At 33.8% G+C, this 20,116-nt stretch overlaps 1 protein-coding gene across 2 annotated transcripts in view; it reads left to right on the forward strand.

Annotated features, from left to right (window-relative positions):
• The window catches only part of CSMD3 (CUB and Sushi multiple domains 3), a 1,062,125-nt gene that overhangs the window by 940,111 nt on the left and 101,898 nt on the right, over nucleotides 1-20,116 (forward strand). For both annotated transcript variants that reach the window (XM_024739588.1, XM_024739590.1), the window contains 5 exons: nucleotides 661-777; nucleotides 3,817-4,026; nucleotides 14,373-14,561; nucleotides 15,299-15,476; nucleotides 16,346-16,491. In XM_024739588.1, the coding sequence (XP_024595356.1) occupies nucleotides 661-777; nucleotides 3,817-4,026; nucleotides 14,373-14,561; nucleotides 15,299-15,476; nucleotides 16,346-16,491 (840 nt within the window). The remainder of the gene's footprint in view (nucleotides 1-660; nucleotides 778-3,816; nucleotides 4,027-14,372; nucleotides 14,562-15,298; nucleotides 15,477-16,345; nucleotides 16,492-20,116) is intronic.

The raw sequence follows: 20,116 nt of genomic DNA on the forward strand, positions 1-20,116 counted from the left end.
GTATAATTCGGATTCTACAAAAAGCATATATTTATGCCTAAATTCTCAAACATGGGTTCATCTTTTTACTTGTTTTATACTTCCCTATTTTTTTGTCCAGATTATTTTAGGGTAAAGTGAGACAATATCTGATGGTCTGTGAATCCCTTGCATATTACTGATAGAAACCAATATTTTTCTTAAAAATTTTCAGCCTCCTCACAAAAAGAGGAAAATGAATTCATTTATTGTGAAAATGAATCCCTCATCAATATAGTATGTTGCTGGCTTGATTTTACTATAAATTATATTAGCTTTTGAATGAATCACAACATTTCTAGAAGTACTTCAGGATGAGAAATGTACTGCTTGCTATGGAAAAGGATATGTGCTCCTTGTTTGATTGTATTCACTGCACATGAGCTACTCCTTTCTGTACAATAATTGATTTAGCTTGTATTTACTGCTGAGGAAAGAAATATGTTACCCTTTTATGCTATTTTACAAAATGCCTCGTCAATTGATTATATTTGATTACTAGTATATGGTGAATGAGAGTTGACAATATTCAAATTTATACCAGTTTTAACTCAGACACTTGATTCAGACTTGAAATAATTTCAGTCTGTTTTTAATACAATAAAGCACTTTGGCTTAAGTGGGACCTCTATTCTCTTGCAGCGCAGTGTGGTGGTTCTATGTCAGATTTCAGTGGTGTGATCCTCAGCCCTGGGTTTCCTGGAAACTACCCCAGCAGTTTAGATTGCACGTGGACAATCAAGCTGCCCATAGGTTTTGGTATGTATATTAAAAACACGTGAAAGAGTATTTTTATATCATTAATGCATCCTTAAGAAGAAATAACAAAGTCTAATAAGAACTTATGAAATATTCACAAATTATAGTTTACTTTGGGATTATATACATTTCACTTGGAGTACTTGGATAATTGAAAGAATATGGCCTTTTTAAAATTTCATACATAGATGATAAATAGATACAGTTTATGATACTTTCCAGTCAATATGTACAGATATAGCCTAAGTTAGATGTGTGTGGCAATGATTAAGTTCAACATGATTTTCATGTATAATTGTTTCTGTAACTCTTTTCTACTTGTTGAAACCAAGCAGTACATAGATAAATTATTTTCTGGTAATCTATTGAATCCAGTTGCCATTGTAAATAAATAAGATTTACATTTGAAAAGTATTAGTACAATTTTTCTACTGTTAGATTTAAATACCTGTGTAGATGTAATACCTTTCTAATTCTAATATTACAATTGCCAGTGTTTGGATATATTGCATTATATATATATTACATTTAATAAATTATTTTCCCTCTTGTGTCACTAACGTATTCTTTTGCAGCTTTTTTATATCCCATTAGTCTGTAAATGCATAAATAGAAGTGTTAGATTGAGGATAGACTTATTCATTAAATCACAGAAGAATAAGATGAGTAGATACTCTTTGAAATACAAACCTGGTGGATTTAGAGCAATTAAGATAGTCTGTACTATCTCACTTATTGAGGACTAAATTTAGGTACCTCATTTACCCAAAAGCATCTATAGCCTCAGAATGAAAATTCATGTTGAAATGTTTTACATAAATTCACAGAAACTCATAGTTTTGACAGTTCTGTACTGAGCATGTACACATTATACTCCAGGTATTGTGCTAGGTGCTAGGGATAAAATGCGTAGTAAAACAGACTTTGTACCTTTTCCCAGTTAAGTTACAGTCACAATGAGGAGACAAATAGTCAAATATGTTATTGCAGTGAAGTATAATAAAGGGTACAGGATTGTACACAGGCATCCAGCCTAGTCCAAGAAATGCAAAAAAGGTTTATCAGAGGAAGTGATGTGTGAACTGTGGCTTTAAATATAAGTAAGAGTAAGCCCATAAAAGAGGGTCAGCTTGTGAGGAACAGGAAAGAAATTCTAGGTAAACAGACTGACACGTGGAAAAATGCAGATAAGAAAGCTAAAGAAATTCAACAAACTTGAACACTATATGACTGGCCTGAGGTTTTGGGAGACCAGTAGGCCACTGAGAGAAGAATGCTGGGGGGCTTTCTAATGAGAATTATTCTGGCTACAACATGGGAATACCCTTAATTTGAAGTTGTAGTCAAATTCTATGCCCTTTGATTGAAAGAGAATAAATGAATAATAGATTTGAAACAGTATGGTTATCCTTATGTCTTTTACTAGCCACTTAAGAGGGCTCATCCCATGTCACTTATGGAGCTAAGTGAATTATTTTAAAATAAATTATTACGTGTATTTGCAATAGTGTCATTATATCACCTTCAACTTAGCTCTTGCTAATACTTCATTGATTTTAAAAACCAAGTTTATTAAAAATTAAAAAGAATATGCATCTCTCTCTATTTTAGAAATGAAAACATGAGACCATTTCTGATTTGGTTACATTTAAATAATCCCACTGTTTTCTTTGAGTTTTGGCTAAATCAAATATTGCTTCTAATGTATTTGAATAGATAATTTATAAATGTTTAAAAGAAAATTGAATACACATCAACAGTTAAAGAAGTATTTTCTCTTGCCTGTGAAACAATTATGGACAACATAATTTGTGAAAAGGGGCTCAGGAAAATTTTAGAAAAATATGCAGTTCTTGTAGCCTCACATATTAAGATAGTACATTCAAAGTTTTAAGAAGATTGTCTGATTGTCCAGGAATGTGTTTAATATTTTAAAGCATATTTTCAGTAATTCCCAAATTTATTTGTTCATGGAACTCTTTTTCAATGTAACAGCAAATTTCCATGGAACTCTTTTTCCAGGAACAAAATATGACTTCACTTGAGAACCTCACTAGTCATTAAGAGCAAGAGCTCAGGAGCCAGAATGTCTGCATTTGAATTTCACCTCTTTTAGGATGTTGTGTAAACAGCATATTATTTAGCTTCTCTGTGCCTCAGTTTCCTCATTCTCGTAACTATAAGCATTAAATAAGTTAGCATGTATAAAAACTTAAAACAGTGCCTAGCAAAAAGAAAACAAATGTCAGATTTTATTACTAACAATTTGCAGAATGGTAGTTGTGGGAAAAAAACATCAAATTCAGTAAAAATCAAATATTAATTGAATTAAGGAAACATACCTCAATAAAGGTTTTATTTTTTTCCATCCCAGAGATATTTAACTATCTCATATTCTAGTTATGTTTATAAAGATATTAAGACTATTTTGTAATATGATAGCATATAGCAATAACCCCTAGATTTTATTGGGAATATTACATAAAATTTGGCTTTTTCTTCTGATGAGAAAATACTAAAAGAGCACGCTGAAAATTACATGTTTAAAAATGATATTTTGGAGAAGTTAATTTATCCCCTGTATATGACTAATTTCTAACACAGTCATGAAATCTGATTATGTTAATATATAAAACTTTGCAATCATATTTTGGCTTCAAATTGCCCTTTTACAAAATACAAATTATTGAGTGGCTTTTCATCTTTAAAAATTGGTTGATACAGTTTTAAATGGTATTAAAGAGCAAGAAAGCCACTTTCTTGATTAGTTTTGCTATGGTGACAATGTAGTAAAAATGAGATTTTCCCATGTGACAAATAATGGGCATTTGAGAACAGTATTCTGTTACTTTCAACTATAGCACAGCTAATTGCCCTGGGCAGACAGCAGACCCATGGCCCAGATCTTGAGAGTATGCCTCTCAACTTAAATGGAAACGTATCGTAAGCACATTAATGTGAGCATGTGTTTGTGTATTTGTGTGCATTTAATTTGGTAAAAAAAAATAGAGTAGCATTATGTTTGTTTTTCTTCCTTAGGTGTGCATCTGCAGTTTGTAAATTTTTCTACAGAAACCATACATGATTATTTGGAAGTAAGAAGTGGATCTGCAGAAACTAGTACTGTTATTGGCCGACTTAGTGGTCCTCAAATATCATCTTCCCTATTTAGCACGACCCATGAAACCAGCTTGTATTTTCACAGTGACTATTCACAAAACAAACAAGGGTTCCACATTGTATACCAAGGTGAGAGGAATAATAAAAATATGAAAGCTTTTTAGCCTCCAAACAGCTATTAACGATCTAACTCTAAGCATTTTCTATATTGTGTTTTAGAAAAAAAAGGAACCTAAATCAAAGCAAGCTTCAGTTAGGAAGAGTTTTAAATAATGCTATTTTCAGTCAACTATATAGGGGGAAATGATGTCTTTCTGAGGCCTTACAAATTCTAACCATGAAAAAAGGATTGAATTAATTTTAATACACAGTCAAATTAAGCAAGTCAAGGCAAGGCAGCCAAGCAAGGCATGGTGGATAGGCAAGATTTATCTCAGCTTTTATACCAGAATGAATATATTGAAAAGATATATTGTGGTACTCATCTACTATATGTAAAGTTATTTTCTTTTACTTTATAATGAAGGAATAACATAACCTTCCTTGATACCATTCTATTGCTATGAGAATATAAAATAAATAATTTGACAATCATATTAGGCCTATTTCTAGTATAAAACTGCTGCATGACCTTGAGCATGATTTTCATCCCTTTGAAATATACAGCTGGGAGACCTAGGCTTAAATGCTGATTCTCTATGTTCAGTCTTAAGTGGCCTAGGGCACAAGTCCATTTCTTCATTTTCATAATGGTGTTAGTAATAGTACCTCTCAGATAAGTTGTTTTGAACTTTATATGATAAAATGAATGTAAAATATTTATCGTGATGTATATCATTAGTAAATATTTAGTGCAGTTTAGCTATTTCTACTATACTATTTCAGATCTTAAAAGTCTAAGATTTAAAATTAAATATTTAAAGTTATGATGATATTTTATACAAACAATGCAGTTCCAATGACTGTAATATTTAATCAAAATTAACTTAAACTTTGATTATGTATCTGCCCTAACTATTAAGAATTTAATGAGTATGTGATATTTTTGTTGTTTTTAAATTTTAAATTAAAAGTATTTTATTATAATTAAATTATAATAATTGTAATATTATTATATAATTAAATTTTATATATATATAAATAAATTAAATTATTTTTTATTGAGGTATAGTTGATTTACGAGTATGTGATACATTTGGATGTGAGCTCCACCAGAGCAGTCATCTTTGTGTTGTTCATTGAGGTATCTCAAGTGCCTAGAAGAGTAAGAGCACAATAAATATTTGCTGAATAAAAGTATATACACAAAAGGAAATTTAAGAATAGTTAAAATAGACATTGTAACATCCAACTACATGGGTCTAAAATGATTACAGTTTGTATTATGCTTGCATACATAATTTAAGAGCAGCATATCACACATCATCCTTTACATAAAATAGGAATCATTTCTGTAACCTCTTGGTTCAAAATTAACCGTGTTCCCAAGGAACCTAATTATTTCGAAAATAGTTGGGGAACTGACTGAGTTTCTTTTTTGCTGCTGGAGGACTCAGAGCTATCTATGTGGTCCTTCTCTAGCAAGTGCACAGGGCTTGATGAACCTGACTTCATCTTCATTTCTATGCCGTCAAATTCCCTCAACCTCTCAGGGCAATATTCTTATTTGAATGAGGTAAAACTAGAGTCTGAACTTTATTAACTACATTTCTCAGGCAATGTGCCCTTGAAAAAAGATTCACTATTTCCATAATAAAATCCTAAAGGATATAGCATTTGTTACTGTTATTGATATAATGCTGTATTAATATTATTGACATGTGCCACAGTGTATTACAAGGATCACTAGATATTATTTGAGAATTACACTGAATTTTATATTATTTTTTTCACTAGTTCTTTATTCTATTTATTTTTTTAAAATAGATCTTTATTGGAGTATAATTGCTTCACAATACTGTGTTAGTTTCTGTTGCACAACAAAGTGAATCAGCCATATGCATACACATGTCGTCATATCCCCTCCCTCTTGAGGTTCCCTCCCATCTTCCCTATCCCACCCCTCTAGGTCATCGCAAAGCACCCAGCTGATCTCCCTATGCTATGCTGCTGCTTCCCACCAGCCAACTATTTTACATTCGGTAGTGTATATATGTGGATGCTACTCTCACTTCGCCCCAGCTTCCCCCTCCCACCCCATGTCCTCAAGTCCATTCTCTATGTCTACCTCTTTATTCCTGCCCTGCAACTAGGTTCATCAGTACCATTTCTTTTTTTTTTAGATTCTATATATATGCGTTAGCATACAGTATTTGTTTTTCTCTTCCTGACTTACTTCACTCTGTATGACAGTCTCTAGATCCATCCACCTCACTACAAATAGCTCAATTTCATTCCTTTTTATGGCTGAGTAGTATTCCATTGTAAATATGTGCCACATGTTCTTTATCCATTAATCTGTGGATGGACACTTAGGTTGGTTCCATGTCCTAGCTATTGTAAATAGTGCTGCAAAGAACATTGTGGTATATGTCTCTTTTTGAATTATGGTTTTCTCAGGGTGTATTATATGCCCAGTAGTGGGATTGCTGAGTCATATGGTAGTTCTAATTTTAGTTTTTTAAGGAACGTCCATACTGTTTTCTATAGTGGTTGTATCAATTTACATTCCCACCAACAGTGCAGGAGGGTTCCCTTTTCTCCACACCCTTTCTAGCATTTATTGTTTCTAGATGTTTTGATCATGGCCATTCTGACTGGCATGAGGTGATACCTCATTGTAGTTTTGATTTGCATTTCTCTAGTAATTAGTGATGTTGAACATCATTTCATGTGCCTCTTGGCCATCTGTATGTCTTCCTTGGTGAAATGTCTTTTTGGGTCTTCCGCCCAATTTTTCAGTGGATTGTTTGTTTTTTTTCATATGGAGCTCCATGAGCTATTTGTATATTTTGGAGAATAATCCTTTGTTGTTTTATTTGCAAGTATTTTCTCACATTCTGAGGGTTGTCTTTTTGTCTTGTTTATGGTTTGCTTAGCTGTGCAAAAGCTTTTAAGTTTAATAAAGTCCCATTTGTTTATTTTTGTTTTTATTTCCGTTACTCTAGGAGGTGGGTAAAAAAAATCTTGCTGTTTTATGTCAAAGAGTGTTTTTCCTGTGTTTTCCTCTAAGAGTTTTATAGTGTCTGGTCTTACATTTAAGTGTTTAATCCATTTGTAGTTTATTTTTGTGTATGGTGTTAGGGAGTGTTCTAATTTCATTCTTTTACATGTAGCTCTCCAGTTTTCCCAGCACCACTTATTGAAGAGGCTGTCTTTTCTCCATTGTGTGTTCTTCCCTCCTTTGCCATAAATTAGGTGATTATATGTGCATACGTTTATCTCTGGGCATTCTATCCTGTACCATTGATCTATATTTCTGTTTTTGTGCCAGTACCATACTGTCTTGATTACTGTAGCTTTGTGGTGTATTTTGAAGTTGGGGAGCCTGATTCCTCAAGCTGTTTTTCTTTCTCAAGTTTGCCTTAACTATTCAGGGTCTTTTGTGTTTCCATATGAATTGTAAAATTTTTTGTTCTAATTCTTTGAAGAGTGCCATTGGTAGCTTGATAGGGATTGCATTGAATCTGTAGATTGCTTTGCGTAGTATAGTCATTTTCACAATATTGATTCTTCCAGTCCAAGAACATGATATATTTCTCCATCTGTTTATATCATATTTGATTTCTTTCATCAGTGTTTTATAGTTTTCTGAGTACAAGTCTTTCCCCTCCTTAGGCAGGTTTATTCCAAGGTATTTTATTCTTTTTGTTGCAATGGTAAATTGAAGTGTTTCCTTAATTTCTCTTTCTGATTTTTCATTATTGGTGTATAGGAATGCCAGAGGTTTGTTTGCATTAATTTTGAATACTGCAACCTTACCAAATTCATTGATTAGTTCTAGTAGTTTTCTGGTGGCATAGTCAGGATTTTCTATGTACAGTATCATGTCATCAGCAAACAGTGACTGTTCTACCTGTTCTTTTCCAATTTATATTCCTTTTATTTCTTTTTCTTCTCTGACTGCTGTGGCTAGGACTTCCAAAACTATGTTGAATAAGAGTGGTGAGACTGGACATCCTTGTCTTGTTCCTGATCTTAGTGGAAATGCTTTCAGTTTTTCACCATTGAGTATGATGTTTGCTGTGGGTTTGTCATATATGGCCTTTATTATGTTGAGGTAGGTTCCCTCTATGCCCATTTTCTGGAGAGTTTTTATCACAAATCAGTATTGAATTTTTTCAGAAGCCTTTTCTGCATCTATTGAGATGATCATATAGTTTTTATTCCTTAATTTGTTAATGTGGTGTATCACATTGATTAATTTGCATATACAGAATAAGCCTTGCATCCCTGGGATAAATCCCACTTGATCATAGTGTATGATTGTTGTTGGATTCTGTTTGCTGTATTTTGTTCAGGATTTTTGCATCTCTGTTCATCAGTGAAATTGGTCTATTATTTTCTTTTTTTGTGATATCTTTTTCTAGTTTTGGTATCAGTGGAATAGTGGCTTCATAGAATGAATTTGGGAGTGTTTCTCCCTCTGAAATTTTTTGGAAGAGTTTGAGAAGGATCATTGTTAACTCTTCTCTAAATATTTGATAGAATTCACCTGTGAAGCCATCTGGTCCTGAGCTTTTGTTTGTTGAAAGATTTTTAATTATGGTTTCAATTTCATTACTTGTGATAGGTCTGTTTATATTTTCTAATTCTTCCTGGTTCAATCTTGGAAAATTGTCCATTTCTTTGTGGTTGTCCATTTTTTTGGCATATAGTTTTTTTTAGGAGTCTCTTATAATCCTTTGTATATCTTCAGTGTCAGTTGTGATTTCTCCTTTTTCATTTCTAATTTTATTGATTTGCATCTTCTCCCTTTTCTTCTTGGTGAGTCTGGCTAAGGGTTTATCAATTTTGTTTATCTTCTCAAAGAACCAGCTTTTAGTTTTATTGATCTTTGCTATTGCTTTCTTCATTTCTATTTAATTTATTTCTGCTCAGATCTTTATGATTTCTTTCCTTCTACTGAGTTTGGGTTTTCTTTGTTCTTCTGTCTCTAGTTGTTTTAAATTTGGGGTAGGTTGTTTATTCGATATTTTTCTTGTTTCTTGAGGTGAGATTGAATTGCTATAAACTTCCCTCTTAGAACTGCTTTGCTGATTCCCATAGGTTTTGGGTCGTCATGTTTTCGTTGTGACTTGTTTCCATGTATTTTTAATTTCTTCTTTGATTCTTCAGTGATCTCTTGGTTATTTAGTAGCTCACTGTTTAACCTCCATGTATTTGTGTTTTTTACCATCTTTTTTTCCTGTAATTGATTTCCAGTCTCATAGCGTTTTGGTCAGAAAAGATGCTTGATACGATTTCAATTTTCTTAAATTTTCTGAGGCTTGATTTGTGACCCAAGATGTGATCTATCCTGGAGATTGTTTCATGTGCACTTGAGAAGAAAGTGTATTCTGTTGTTTTTGGATGGAATGTCCTATAAATATCAATTAAGTCCATCTTGTTTAATATGTCATTTAAAACTTGTGTTACCTTATTTATTTTCTCTTTGGATGATCTGCCCATTGGTGTAAGTGGGGTTTGCAAGTCCCTTACTATTATTGTGTTACCGTCGATTTCTCCTTTCATGGTTGTTTACATTTGCCTTATTTATTGAAGTCTCCTATGTTGGGTGCATAAACATTTATAATTGTTATATTTTCTTCTTGGATTGATCCTTTGATCATTATGTAGTGTACCTCCTTATCTCTTGTAACAGTCTTTATTTTAAAGTCTATTTTATCTGATACAAATATTGCTACTACACCTTTCTTTTGATTTCCATTTGCATGGAATATCTTTTTCCATCCCCTCACTTTCAGTCTGTATGTCTCCCTAGGTCTGAAGTGGGTCTCTTGTAGACAGCATATATATGGGTCTTGCTTTCGTATCCATTCAGCCAGTCTGTGTCTTTTGGTTGGGGCATTTAATCCATTTACATTCAAGGTTATTATCGATATGTATGTTCCTATTACCATTTTCTTAATTGCTTTGGGTTTGTTTTTGTGGGTGTTCTTCTTTACTTGTGTTTCCCACCTAGAGAAGTTTCTTTAGCATTTGTTATAAAGCTGGGTTGGTGGTGTTGGATTCTCTTAGCTTTTGCTTGTCTGAAAAGCTTTTGACTTCTCCATTGAATCTGAAAGAGATCCTTGCTGGGTAGAGTAATCTTGGTTGTAGGTTTTTGTCTTTCATCACTTTATATCCTTCCACTCCCTTCTGGCCTGCAGAGTTCCTGCTGAAAACTCAGCTGATAGCCTTATGGGGATTCCTTTGTATGTTATTTTTTGTTTTTCCCTTGCTGCTTTTAGTATTTTTTCTTTGAACTTAATTTTTGTTAGTTTGATTAATGTGTGTCTTGGTATGTTTTTCCTAGGGTTTATCCTGTATGGGGCTCTCTGTGCTTCCTGGACTTGGGTGACTATTTCCTTTCCCATGCTAGGAATGTTTTAGACTATAATCTCTTCAAATATTTCCTCAGACCCTTTATTTTTCTCTTCTTCTTATACTACCCCTATAATTCGAATATTGGTGCATTCAGTGTTGTCCCAGAAGTCTCGGAGATTGTCTTCAATTCTTTTCATTCTTTTTTTCTTCATTCTGCTCATCAGGAATTATTTCCACCATTTTGTCTTCCAGCTCATTTATTCGTTCTTCTGCCTCAGTTATTCTGTTATTGATTCCTTCTACTGTATTTTTCATTTCAGTTATTGTGTTGTTAATCTCTGTTCATTTGTTCTTTAGTTCTTCTAGATCTTTGTTAAACATTTCTTTTATTTTCTCAATCTGTGCCTCCAGTCTACCTCTGAGATTCTGGATCATCTCTACTGTCATTACTCTTAATTCTTTTTCAGGTGGATTGCCTATTTCCTCTTCATTTATTTGGTCTTGTAGGTTTTTACCTTGCTCCTTCATCTATGACATATTTTTTGCTGTCTCTTTTTTTTTTTTTTCTTTTTTTATGAGTGGCATTGTGTTCCTGTCTTACTGGTTGTTTGGCCTGAGTTTTCCAACACTGCAGTTTGTAGGCTATTGGGTAGAGCTGGGTCTTGGTGCTGAGATGAGGAACTCCATGAGACCTCACTCTGATGAATATTTCCTGGCGTCTGAGGTTCTCTGTTAGTCCAGCAGTTCAGACTCGGAGCTCCTGCTGCGGGAGCTTTGGCATGACCCCAGCTCGTGAACCAAGATCCTACAAGCTGCATGGGGTGGCAAAAAAAAGAGAGAGAACAATAACAAAGTGAAAAATAAAATTAGACTAGGAAACTAACAGATGTTTTAGAATGAATATAAAAATAAAAATATAGATGAATCAACATCCAGAATGTACATCAGTACCACAATAGTAAAAAAGAGGAGGAGGGAAAAGAAAGAAAAAAAAGGCAGAGGGGAAGGTCTTGGCTGTGCAGGGTGGGGCCTAAGTAAGGGCAAGGTTTGGGCGGTGGGTGGGCCTATGCTTAGGACCCACAGGTCTGGATAGGCCCTGGGGGCAGTGGGGGGTGAGGCTTAGGCTCAAGGAACAGAAGGGACCCAGATGTGCCACCCACTCCTGGTCTCGGAGGACAGGGAACCTCACCTGAGAGCCCAGCAGGCTTCCCGGGCTCAAGTGGGCAGGGCAAATGCCCTCCTCTCCTCTGTTGCTCCTCCAGTCTAGGAGGGCCCCTCCTGCCTGCCTCTCCTGATCTCCCCAGCCTCCTTCCTATACCCCCAGGACAAATGGGGCCAGGGAGGTGGGGGCGATGGCTGTGGAGGGCAGGGGACCAGCCTGGGAGCTCAGCAGGCTTCCTGGGCCAAGTGGGTGGGGTAATTGCCCTCCATCCCTCTTCCATTCTTCCCGGAGGGCCCCTCCTGCCTGCCTCTCATGCTCTCCACTCAGCCTCCTTCCTATGTCCCCAAGGATCAACACAACCTGGAGGGGGCTTTGGAGGGCTGAGGATGGGTCTGAGAGCTCAGCAGGCTCCCTAGGCCCGAGTGGGTGGGGCAATCACCCTCCGCTCCTCTCCCACTCCTCCTGAATGGCTCCTGCTGCCTTCTTCTACTGATCTCCCCAGCCTCCCTCCTATGCCCCCAAAGACCCACGTGGCCTGGAGGGGGCTTTAGAGGGGGGTTACCAGCTTGGATGCTCAACAGGCTCCCCAGCCTGAGTGGGCCAGGCGATCGCCCACTGCTCCTCTCCCGCCCTTCCCAGAGAGTCCTCCCGCCTGCCTCTTCTGATCTCCCTGGCCTTGGGGTGCCAATCCTGTCTGGCCTCCAGTTCTTCTCCCCTCTCAGTCCCCCCACGTCCTACTGGTTCACTTGGGGATTCCTTCTATCTCCTTGGGCCTCAGAGTCCCCCATCAGCAGCAGGCAGGCACCCTAGTTGTGGGGAGATGCTAACTCCACATCTTCCCACACAGCCATCTTGATTGACACAAGTACACTGAATTTTAAAACTATCTTCTTTTACTGAATTTATATCGTTGAGCTAATGACATTTTTTTGAGATATAGGTTAATTGATACAGATTCACAGAATCAATGTTATTTTTAGATGATTTTGCGATTAGACCTTAAAAACATTCTGAATTTTGGAAAAATGCATAGTATACAATTAAGTGTACCCTTCTACTAAAGAACTTGGTTCCAAAGTTAACGTTATTACTGGCAACGTTATTGGGTTTGTTAAGCCCTGTATTATATATGATATTAGGATGGGAACTTTCTCCTGAACATTTAAAATCTATTTCTTATTCATCCTTATTAAACTAAATAGCATAGAAAGGTGAAATGTTATATAAAATATCACAGGATCATACATTTGTCTATGAGTCTTACCCTATTCAAGATTATCTAGCTAACTAAACGTATCATGATCATTTCACAATACATCTAAATCAAATCATTTTATTGTATACCTTAAATTCATGCGGTGCTATATCCCAGTTATATTTCAATAAAACTGGAAAAAAAATTATCTTTTACATGTGAGTGAAAATTTAAAGTGTTTGTTTCATAGAATAATATATCCCAACTCCTAATGATCAAATGATATACGTTTGTCTTCATTTGACATGATTCTTTTGGTTTTGATATGTTTGTGGAATATTAATTCAAATGAAAAAAATTAGAATAAAAGCACTAAATATCTTAAAAAGACTGTTCATTAATTCTGAAACCTTTAATTTAAAAATTAGAGTAATATTTTAATAAGCAACTTATGGTAGCTTATTCAGCTTTAAATATAAGTTTTTGATTTTGGGAATTTAGAATTTAATGGTCTCAACGTTAATTTTCTCAACTTTGTGGTTACATAGAAGTATCCTTTTCTTTATGAAGTAGCAGTGATGGGTCAACTTATTCTCAACTAATTTGGAAAGAAAAAAGTGTTTTCACACATACATATATATATATATGTATATATAGATGGGGGTGGGTGAGGGGAGGAAGAGAGAATGATGAAGAAAATGTGTCAGAGTTAACAATTGGAAAACGTGGCTGAAGGCATACTGGCGTTCTTACTAATCTTGGAACCTTTGTGTAATTTTGGAATTACTAAAAAATAAAAAAAGTTTTTTATAAAAGGAATTTAATGGTCAGTAGCAAAGTAGTCTCTGCTGGTAATTTAAATTTTATTAATTATAATGTGATTTTGAACTTCTTAAAAATAAAGTCTCAAATATTAATACGATACAAGTATATGTACGGTTTATAGGTTCAAAATTTATTCAGCAATGTTTATTAAGGACCTACTATGTGAAAAGCAATAAGCAAGGCTTTTAAGATACAATGATAAAAAAACAGGAACTTTGATCTCATGCAGAATGTAGAACAAGAGTAGTATGAACAAATAAACAGTTACACTACAGTGCCAAAAATATCATGATAACTGAAGTGCAAATTTTATATTAGAAGGAAATTTGTTTCCTAATACTTTATATTGTTAAATAACTTCTTTGGAGAAACTCAATAGAGAAATAGTGTGGTTTGTTTCTTTTAGAGGAAAAATTAGCTAAAAAAAGGTTCAAAAAGGCTCCGAATTAGGCTTACACACATATTTATTTTATTTTATGTACATACAATGAACCAGGAAGCAGTTGCATTATAGGTAAAGGGATCAGAATATGTTTGATTAAAATTATGGCTATAGGGTAATTTACATTTTCACTAAAACTTATAATTTAGATAGATTTCATAAGTGGGAGAAAAAACAATGCATCTTAATAAATTGTACTAAAAACTTAATATGAAAATTATACATAAGAAATTCATATCATGCACTGACATCATTTATTATAAACCTGAATTACTATTTATATTCAACTGCAAGCAGCACTACATCTATTTTGCAGGTTGTAAATAATACTCTTTGGTCTTTCAAAATTCAAAACGGAAAAACTTTCTTTTTACCTTTTCCAGCCTATCAGTTGCAAAGCTGTCCTGATCCACGCCCATTTCGAAATGGTTTTGTAATCGGCAATGATTTTACTGTGGGGCAAACCATTTCGTTTGAATGTTTCCCTGGTTACACGTTGATTGGAAATTCAGCTCTCACTTGCCTTCATGGAGTGAGTCGCAATTGGAATCATCCACTTCCAAGGTGTGAAGGTATGCTTCTAAATTGAAGCTGTCTTTTAGGTGATATCATCTATGTTTAATAATTCTTGATTTGGTACTCTTTTCTTGTTTGTTTTCCTCTTCAAATAGCATGCTAAATATACAGTTTTTCTTTTAGTTGTAGAATTATAGTTAGTACCCAGATCAAAGACCTAAGGCTTCATAATGAATAACTGGTTTTGTCATTATTGGCAGGAGACTTAACCTTCTTCACTGGATGCGAAAGTAAAGTTTGTTAACACTTCAGAGCTGCTTCTGTGTGATGTCTGTGTGAGTGCATCTGTGTTTGTTTAGTAATCATTCATATACAAACCAGTAACCCAGATACTACTACTGAATTTGGGCTCATTTCTTCTAAAGAAAAAAAAAAAAACCTTATAAATAAAAATGGCTTGAACCTCTTTATAAGGCCTTATATTTATACATGATATAAGACAAAAGTTGAACAGTGTATATATGGATAAAGTATTTGAAAGAAGAGAAAACAGTGCAATTTACTAATCTAGTGATAGTGAATAACTATGTAGCATACGTCATGCTGAAAAATAAATAAAAGCTCACTGTTTGATTCATGGTTTCCAGCTTCATTTTACATACCTTAACTGTGGTAAAAACACAACACAGATGTCTTTTATACTGTTTGAGAGGTATGAAATGTTTACCTTTTTCTTTATAATCAGTTTATTGTGATTCTACTTAAATATTTTGTTTTGTGTTTTTTTCTGTAGCTCTTTGTGGAGGGAATATAACTGCAATGAATGGCACCATTTACTCTCCTGGATATCCTGATGAATACCCAAACTTTCAAGACTGTTTTTGGCTTGTAAAAGTACCCCCTGGGAATGGAATCTACATCAATTTTACTGTTCTTCAAACAGAACCAATCTATGATTTCATTACTGTATGGTAAGCCAAGACCATTGTTATTGATTGATTCAACTGTATGTAGCAGTGAAACAAGGAAGGAATGAAAATATATCACAGTCCTCTGTACAAATTGCCATCAGATGTTTGAACTGGTGTAACTGAGTGACAGTGTGTGTTTTGCAGAATGAGACAAACAAGAGAAATAGATTTTAGCTTATTTGCCCATGAAGTAGCTAAACACGTAGAACAAAAACTTTATGGGTGAAAAAATGATTTAAATTTGTTATTAAAATAATGTGCAAAACCTGGGAATTAAATCAGAGTAAGTTTAAGGTAAGAAAGTTCTCTATATACAGAACTAGTGAAATTTAAAAGCCTGTATTCCAATAAGTTATTTAAAACAACTACTGAATTTCTGTCATAATAACTCATCATAAAATATTATATGTGTATTATTATTATCCTGTTAATTAAAACATCTCTATTTAAACTAAAAATAAAATAGCTGAATTAATTATTGACAATTGGTTAATTGAACTACCATGTGACTTCTAAAATTCATTCTAAGTTTAACAGTCTATGGTTCTCAAGATTATTTTGAAGAAAATAAAAGGAAGGCAGACTTCAAGCATTTGGGAAGATCTGGGTTGTGGTCAGGAAACCAAAGACAATTTAATTGATTACAGCTAATATGGCTACATTTCTTTTGGGTAAAAATGTGATCTTTTTAAATATGTTATCACCTAAATAAACATATACCAATATGATTTGGCACTCGTTGATTATTTCATCCACTGCACCTTTATCATCTCATATGTAATACTTTCATTAAACTTTGTGTGAAACTTTCCAAAAAAATCAATCTCACTCTCCCTTTCTCCCCTCCCTGCTCTATGTCTCTCCTATAGGGATGGACCAGACCAAAACTCACCTCAGATCGGGCAATTCAGTGGCAATACTGCTTTGGAATCAGTCTATAGCACTTCAAATCAGATTCTAATCAAATTCCACAGTGATTTCACAACAAGTGGCTTTTTTGTGCTCAGTTATCACGGTTGGTATCATCTAGGCATTTCTATTTCGTCTGGCACTGTTTGAAATTGTCCTTGAAAAATTGAGTGTAATATATATATTCAACCAATGATTGCAAAGGTATTAAAAATTGACACTTTTTTATCATTTCAAATACATTTACTTGCAAAGAACGGCCTCTTCTAAGCATTTAGGGACATTAAAATGTGAGCAAATGGAGATAGGAAATAAATCAGTCAGTAATTACCCCAGTAGAAAATAATTATTTTTGCATGGAAATGCATAAAAGAGAACCAGCTGTTCATATTTTATTGCATGTAGTCTTAAAACATCAATCGATTTTTTTCAATACAAAATGTTTAATCTATTTAACCTGCTGTGAGTCTTTCTAAAATTAGCATCGAATAACTTTATGCTTTGGATCACATTACTCATTCATTTATACTCTGTTTCACAACTATATCTATTCTAGAATCCTACAGCTTTAAGTGACTATTTCAGATCATTAAGTTCTTAGCTTTTACTCCCGTGAAATAATTTATGAAGAGTTTCAATTTCAATTCTTTGTATATAATTATTCTGGATTCTCTCTTCATAACATTAACTTTTTGAAAGAACATTCAGATGGTTTCAGAGGATTTTTTAAAATTTCCTGTTATGTTAAATTGTATTTCATTATAAATAAGAAAATGTTTATTTCTAGTGATTATATCCTTTCATCTGCTATGACCATAGTTTCATAAGCACATTCTGTTTCATATGACTTTGTCAGACCAATTCCATGAGCATCACAGGATCAATAAGCTACTAAATTAAATTTGCAAAACTTATATTAAAATTTCCAGGGTGAATGTGTACCTTGTCCATTACATTAACATATAATTTAATATTTTCTTCTTTTTTTAACACAAAGTAAGAAAATCTTTGATACTCAAAGCTTATATTACATGAAAAATATGGTAAGTCAAATATGGTTATACACAAAGACACTTAAAGCACATTGGGTCTAGAAATACTCAGAGAACAGACCAGAAAATATTTGATTTGCTTAATCTCAGCACTTATCAATCAGTAGATGGTGCCCAATTTGTGCTTCTATAGTAGCCAGAGCTGCATGTATTATCTGGCATAGCCAATTAGAAAGCAGGGAGTTCAGTTAGATAACTTTGATTCAGGCTGTTTATTTTTTTAAATAACTCCTTTGCCTTTTTTAATGAATTGGTCATTTGTACTGGCAGTATGCATATACAGTCTAAAGCTGCAACAATAGCTTTATTACTTTGAAAGGTAATCATAGCTCAAGAACTACTAAACTAAATGATTTTAAGTTCAAAAGATGAATTCGTTCCTGAACTGTATTTTGTACATTTTCTCTCTTCACAGATCCCCGCATAACTTTTTATTATTTTGTATCTTGCCTGAACAAGTGATAAAGAAGGGACTGTTCATTGATGGACTGTAAATATCCATAAAATAACCTTATAGGGAGTGGAAAATTCTTATAAAACTTAGGAAACATTTCAAAGGGGAAATATTGTCAGAGAAAAGGATGTCAGTATCTGTGTGTGTGTGTTTGTGTGTGTGTTTGTGTATGTGTAAAAATGTGAAAATCTTTACATAGAAAATACAAGGATGACAGAATGTAGGTAAACACATACAAAATATGAACATAGATTTACATAGACACTTATGTGAATGTATATACATATATTCTCATTCCAAATTCTGTTTCACATGATTTTTGTTACTAGGTTCTGAATCATGTATATTAAAAATAGAATTATTTTAGGAATAAGGAAGATCAAATATTTGTTTAGGGCTTTGTTTTGCAGCTGACTTTGGACAAGTTATCCTTTGGTTTCCACTTTCTTCAGCTATAACACAACATGATATAATTGCTGAGAAGATTAACGAGATACTGTATATATAGAAATTACTCCAATTGCTGGCATGTATTAGGTTGAACCATATGAAATTGTTGGCAGAAATGCTGAATATTGACAATTTTGTATAGCTCAACCCATGTAAGTGCTGTCATTATCACTATCATCAACATTGCGTTGCAGAGATGAAATGATTGGAGAGAATGAGTAATATACAGTTAGCATAGTTCCTAGAACAGTGTATGTTCAGTAAATATTCCTTTCCTTACAATATCTTACCTCACATATTAGTTTTTCTAATAGAGTATTTATATTTATTTATACTTATATTTTAAATGTTATAATAAGGCCCAATTGCCAGAGCTTAGAGAAGCCTAACATTTGAATCAACATCTCTGGCAATTTTACCCAAACCTTAAAATAACCTTGAAATTTGGAGAGGTAGCCAGGGGTCATGTTAAAAATTGACAGATGCCTTATATTCTACTAGCCCTAGTAGGATAATTTTCCTAAGCGTGCTTTCACCCTGACTCACCTTTTCAAGAACGCATGATGCCTTCATTAAATCAGATTTAAAGCTACCCTATCATCTGGTTCATTGATTCTTATTCCCCAGTGCCTACTCTGACTCCCATTAGATTCTTACTCTCACTGCCCCCTGAACTTCCATTCTTAAATGGTTTCTTACTCATCTTCAGTTCTTTAACTCTACCTATCTTAAGTCCCCATTTCTCCTTTTCTTGATACTTCAAACTCATAGGGATCACTACCATCTTTTCTATGATTGCACTTACTCTTTTCACCAAACTTTTCAGAACTTACGTATGCTGTATTGTTTTATATGCCTTGTGAGTTTAATAATAGTGAGTGCTTTTATGAGGACACAGATCACACTTATGCTTCTTAATCCTTTCATAGCTTTATTATTGACTAAGTAATTATAGTTTAGTCTTATGGTCATGTGTGTTCGATTCTTTTTAAAATGTCTAATTGAGTTTATTTGAGCTGTCTTAGTGACAACTTTTAGAAAGGTTATTTTACAATTATGTACATGTGTGCTCATCCCTCCTCACAAAAACAAAAAAGATGCCTGTTTTCAAATTGGTATTAATATAATTAGTACAATTTAATATAACCGAAAATATAATATTCATATCCATGGCTCGTATTCAGTAGCTATAGCTTAGTGCCAAAATGAGCTCTCATAATGGTAAAAAAAAAACAAACAAAAAACTGGTCAGGTCATTTGGTACTTTTTCATAAGTTAACCAGGGAGATAATTCACTATTTAACACTTAGTTTAAGATGATTTAATATACCTAAGCTTAAAATGGTTTACTACCCCACTCAGTTTTCTTTATATTCTCTTAGTGATATAATAGCTCCTTCTGTTATGCCCAAACCTATAAGTCAGAAGTGGTTTCTTAGGACTTGTGTACTTATTTTATAAATTTAACAGATCAGTATTTTCATATATTTTCTTAAGGTCACATTAATTACTTAAGTTTTATTTATTAATATATTTTTAATATGTCTGAAAGGAGAAAAATGTGTTTTTATGATATCTAGTCAGATATCTGTCTTTTATAAAACATCACCTTCATAAAACCTTTCATGATCAAAAATAACATTCATAAAAAGCTTTGGAAAATGAAAGTTCTATGCAATGAAGAAATAGGGCAGGCATAAATGTTGAGGCCCTTTATCTCAGATACCGTATTTCTTCTTCATCTGAGGAAATCTGCTAGTCTTTCTCTGTATTAC

This window comes from Neophocaena asiaeorientalis, unplaced genomic scaffold, assembly GCF_003031525.2.
Source record: "Neophocaena asiaeorientalis asiaeorientalis breed wild unplaced genomic scaffold, Neophocaena_asiaeorientalis_V1.1 scaffold533, whole genome shotgun sequence".
Lineage (NCBI taxonomy): Eukaryota > Metazoa > Chordata > Mammalia > Artiodactyla > Phocoenidae > Neophocaena > Neophocaena asiaeorientalis.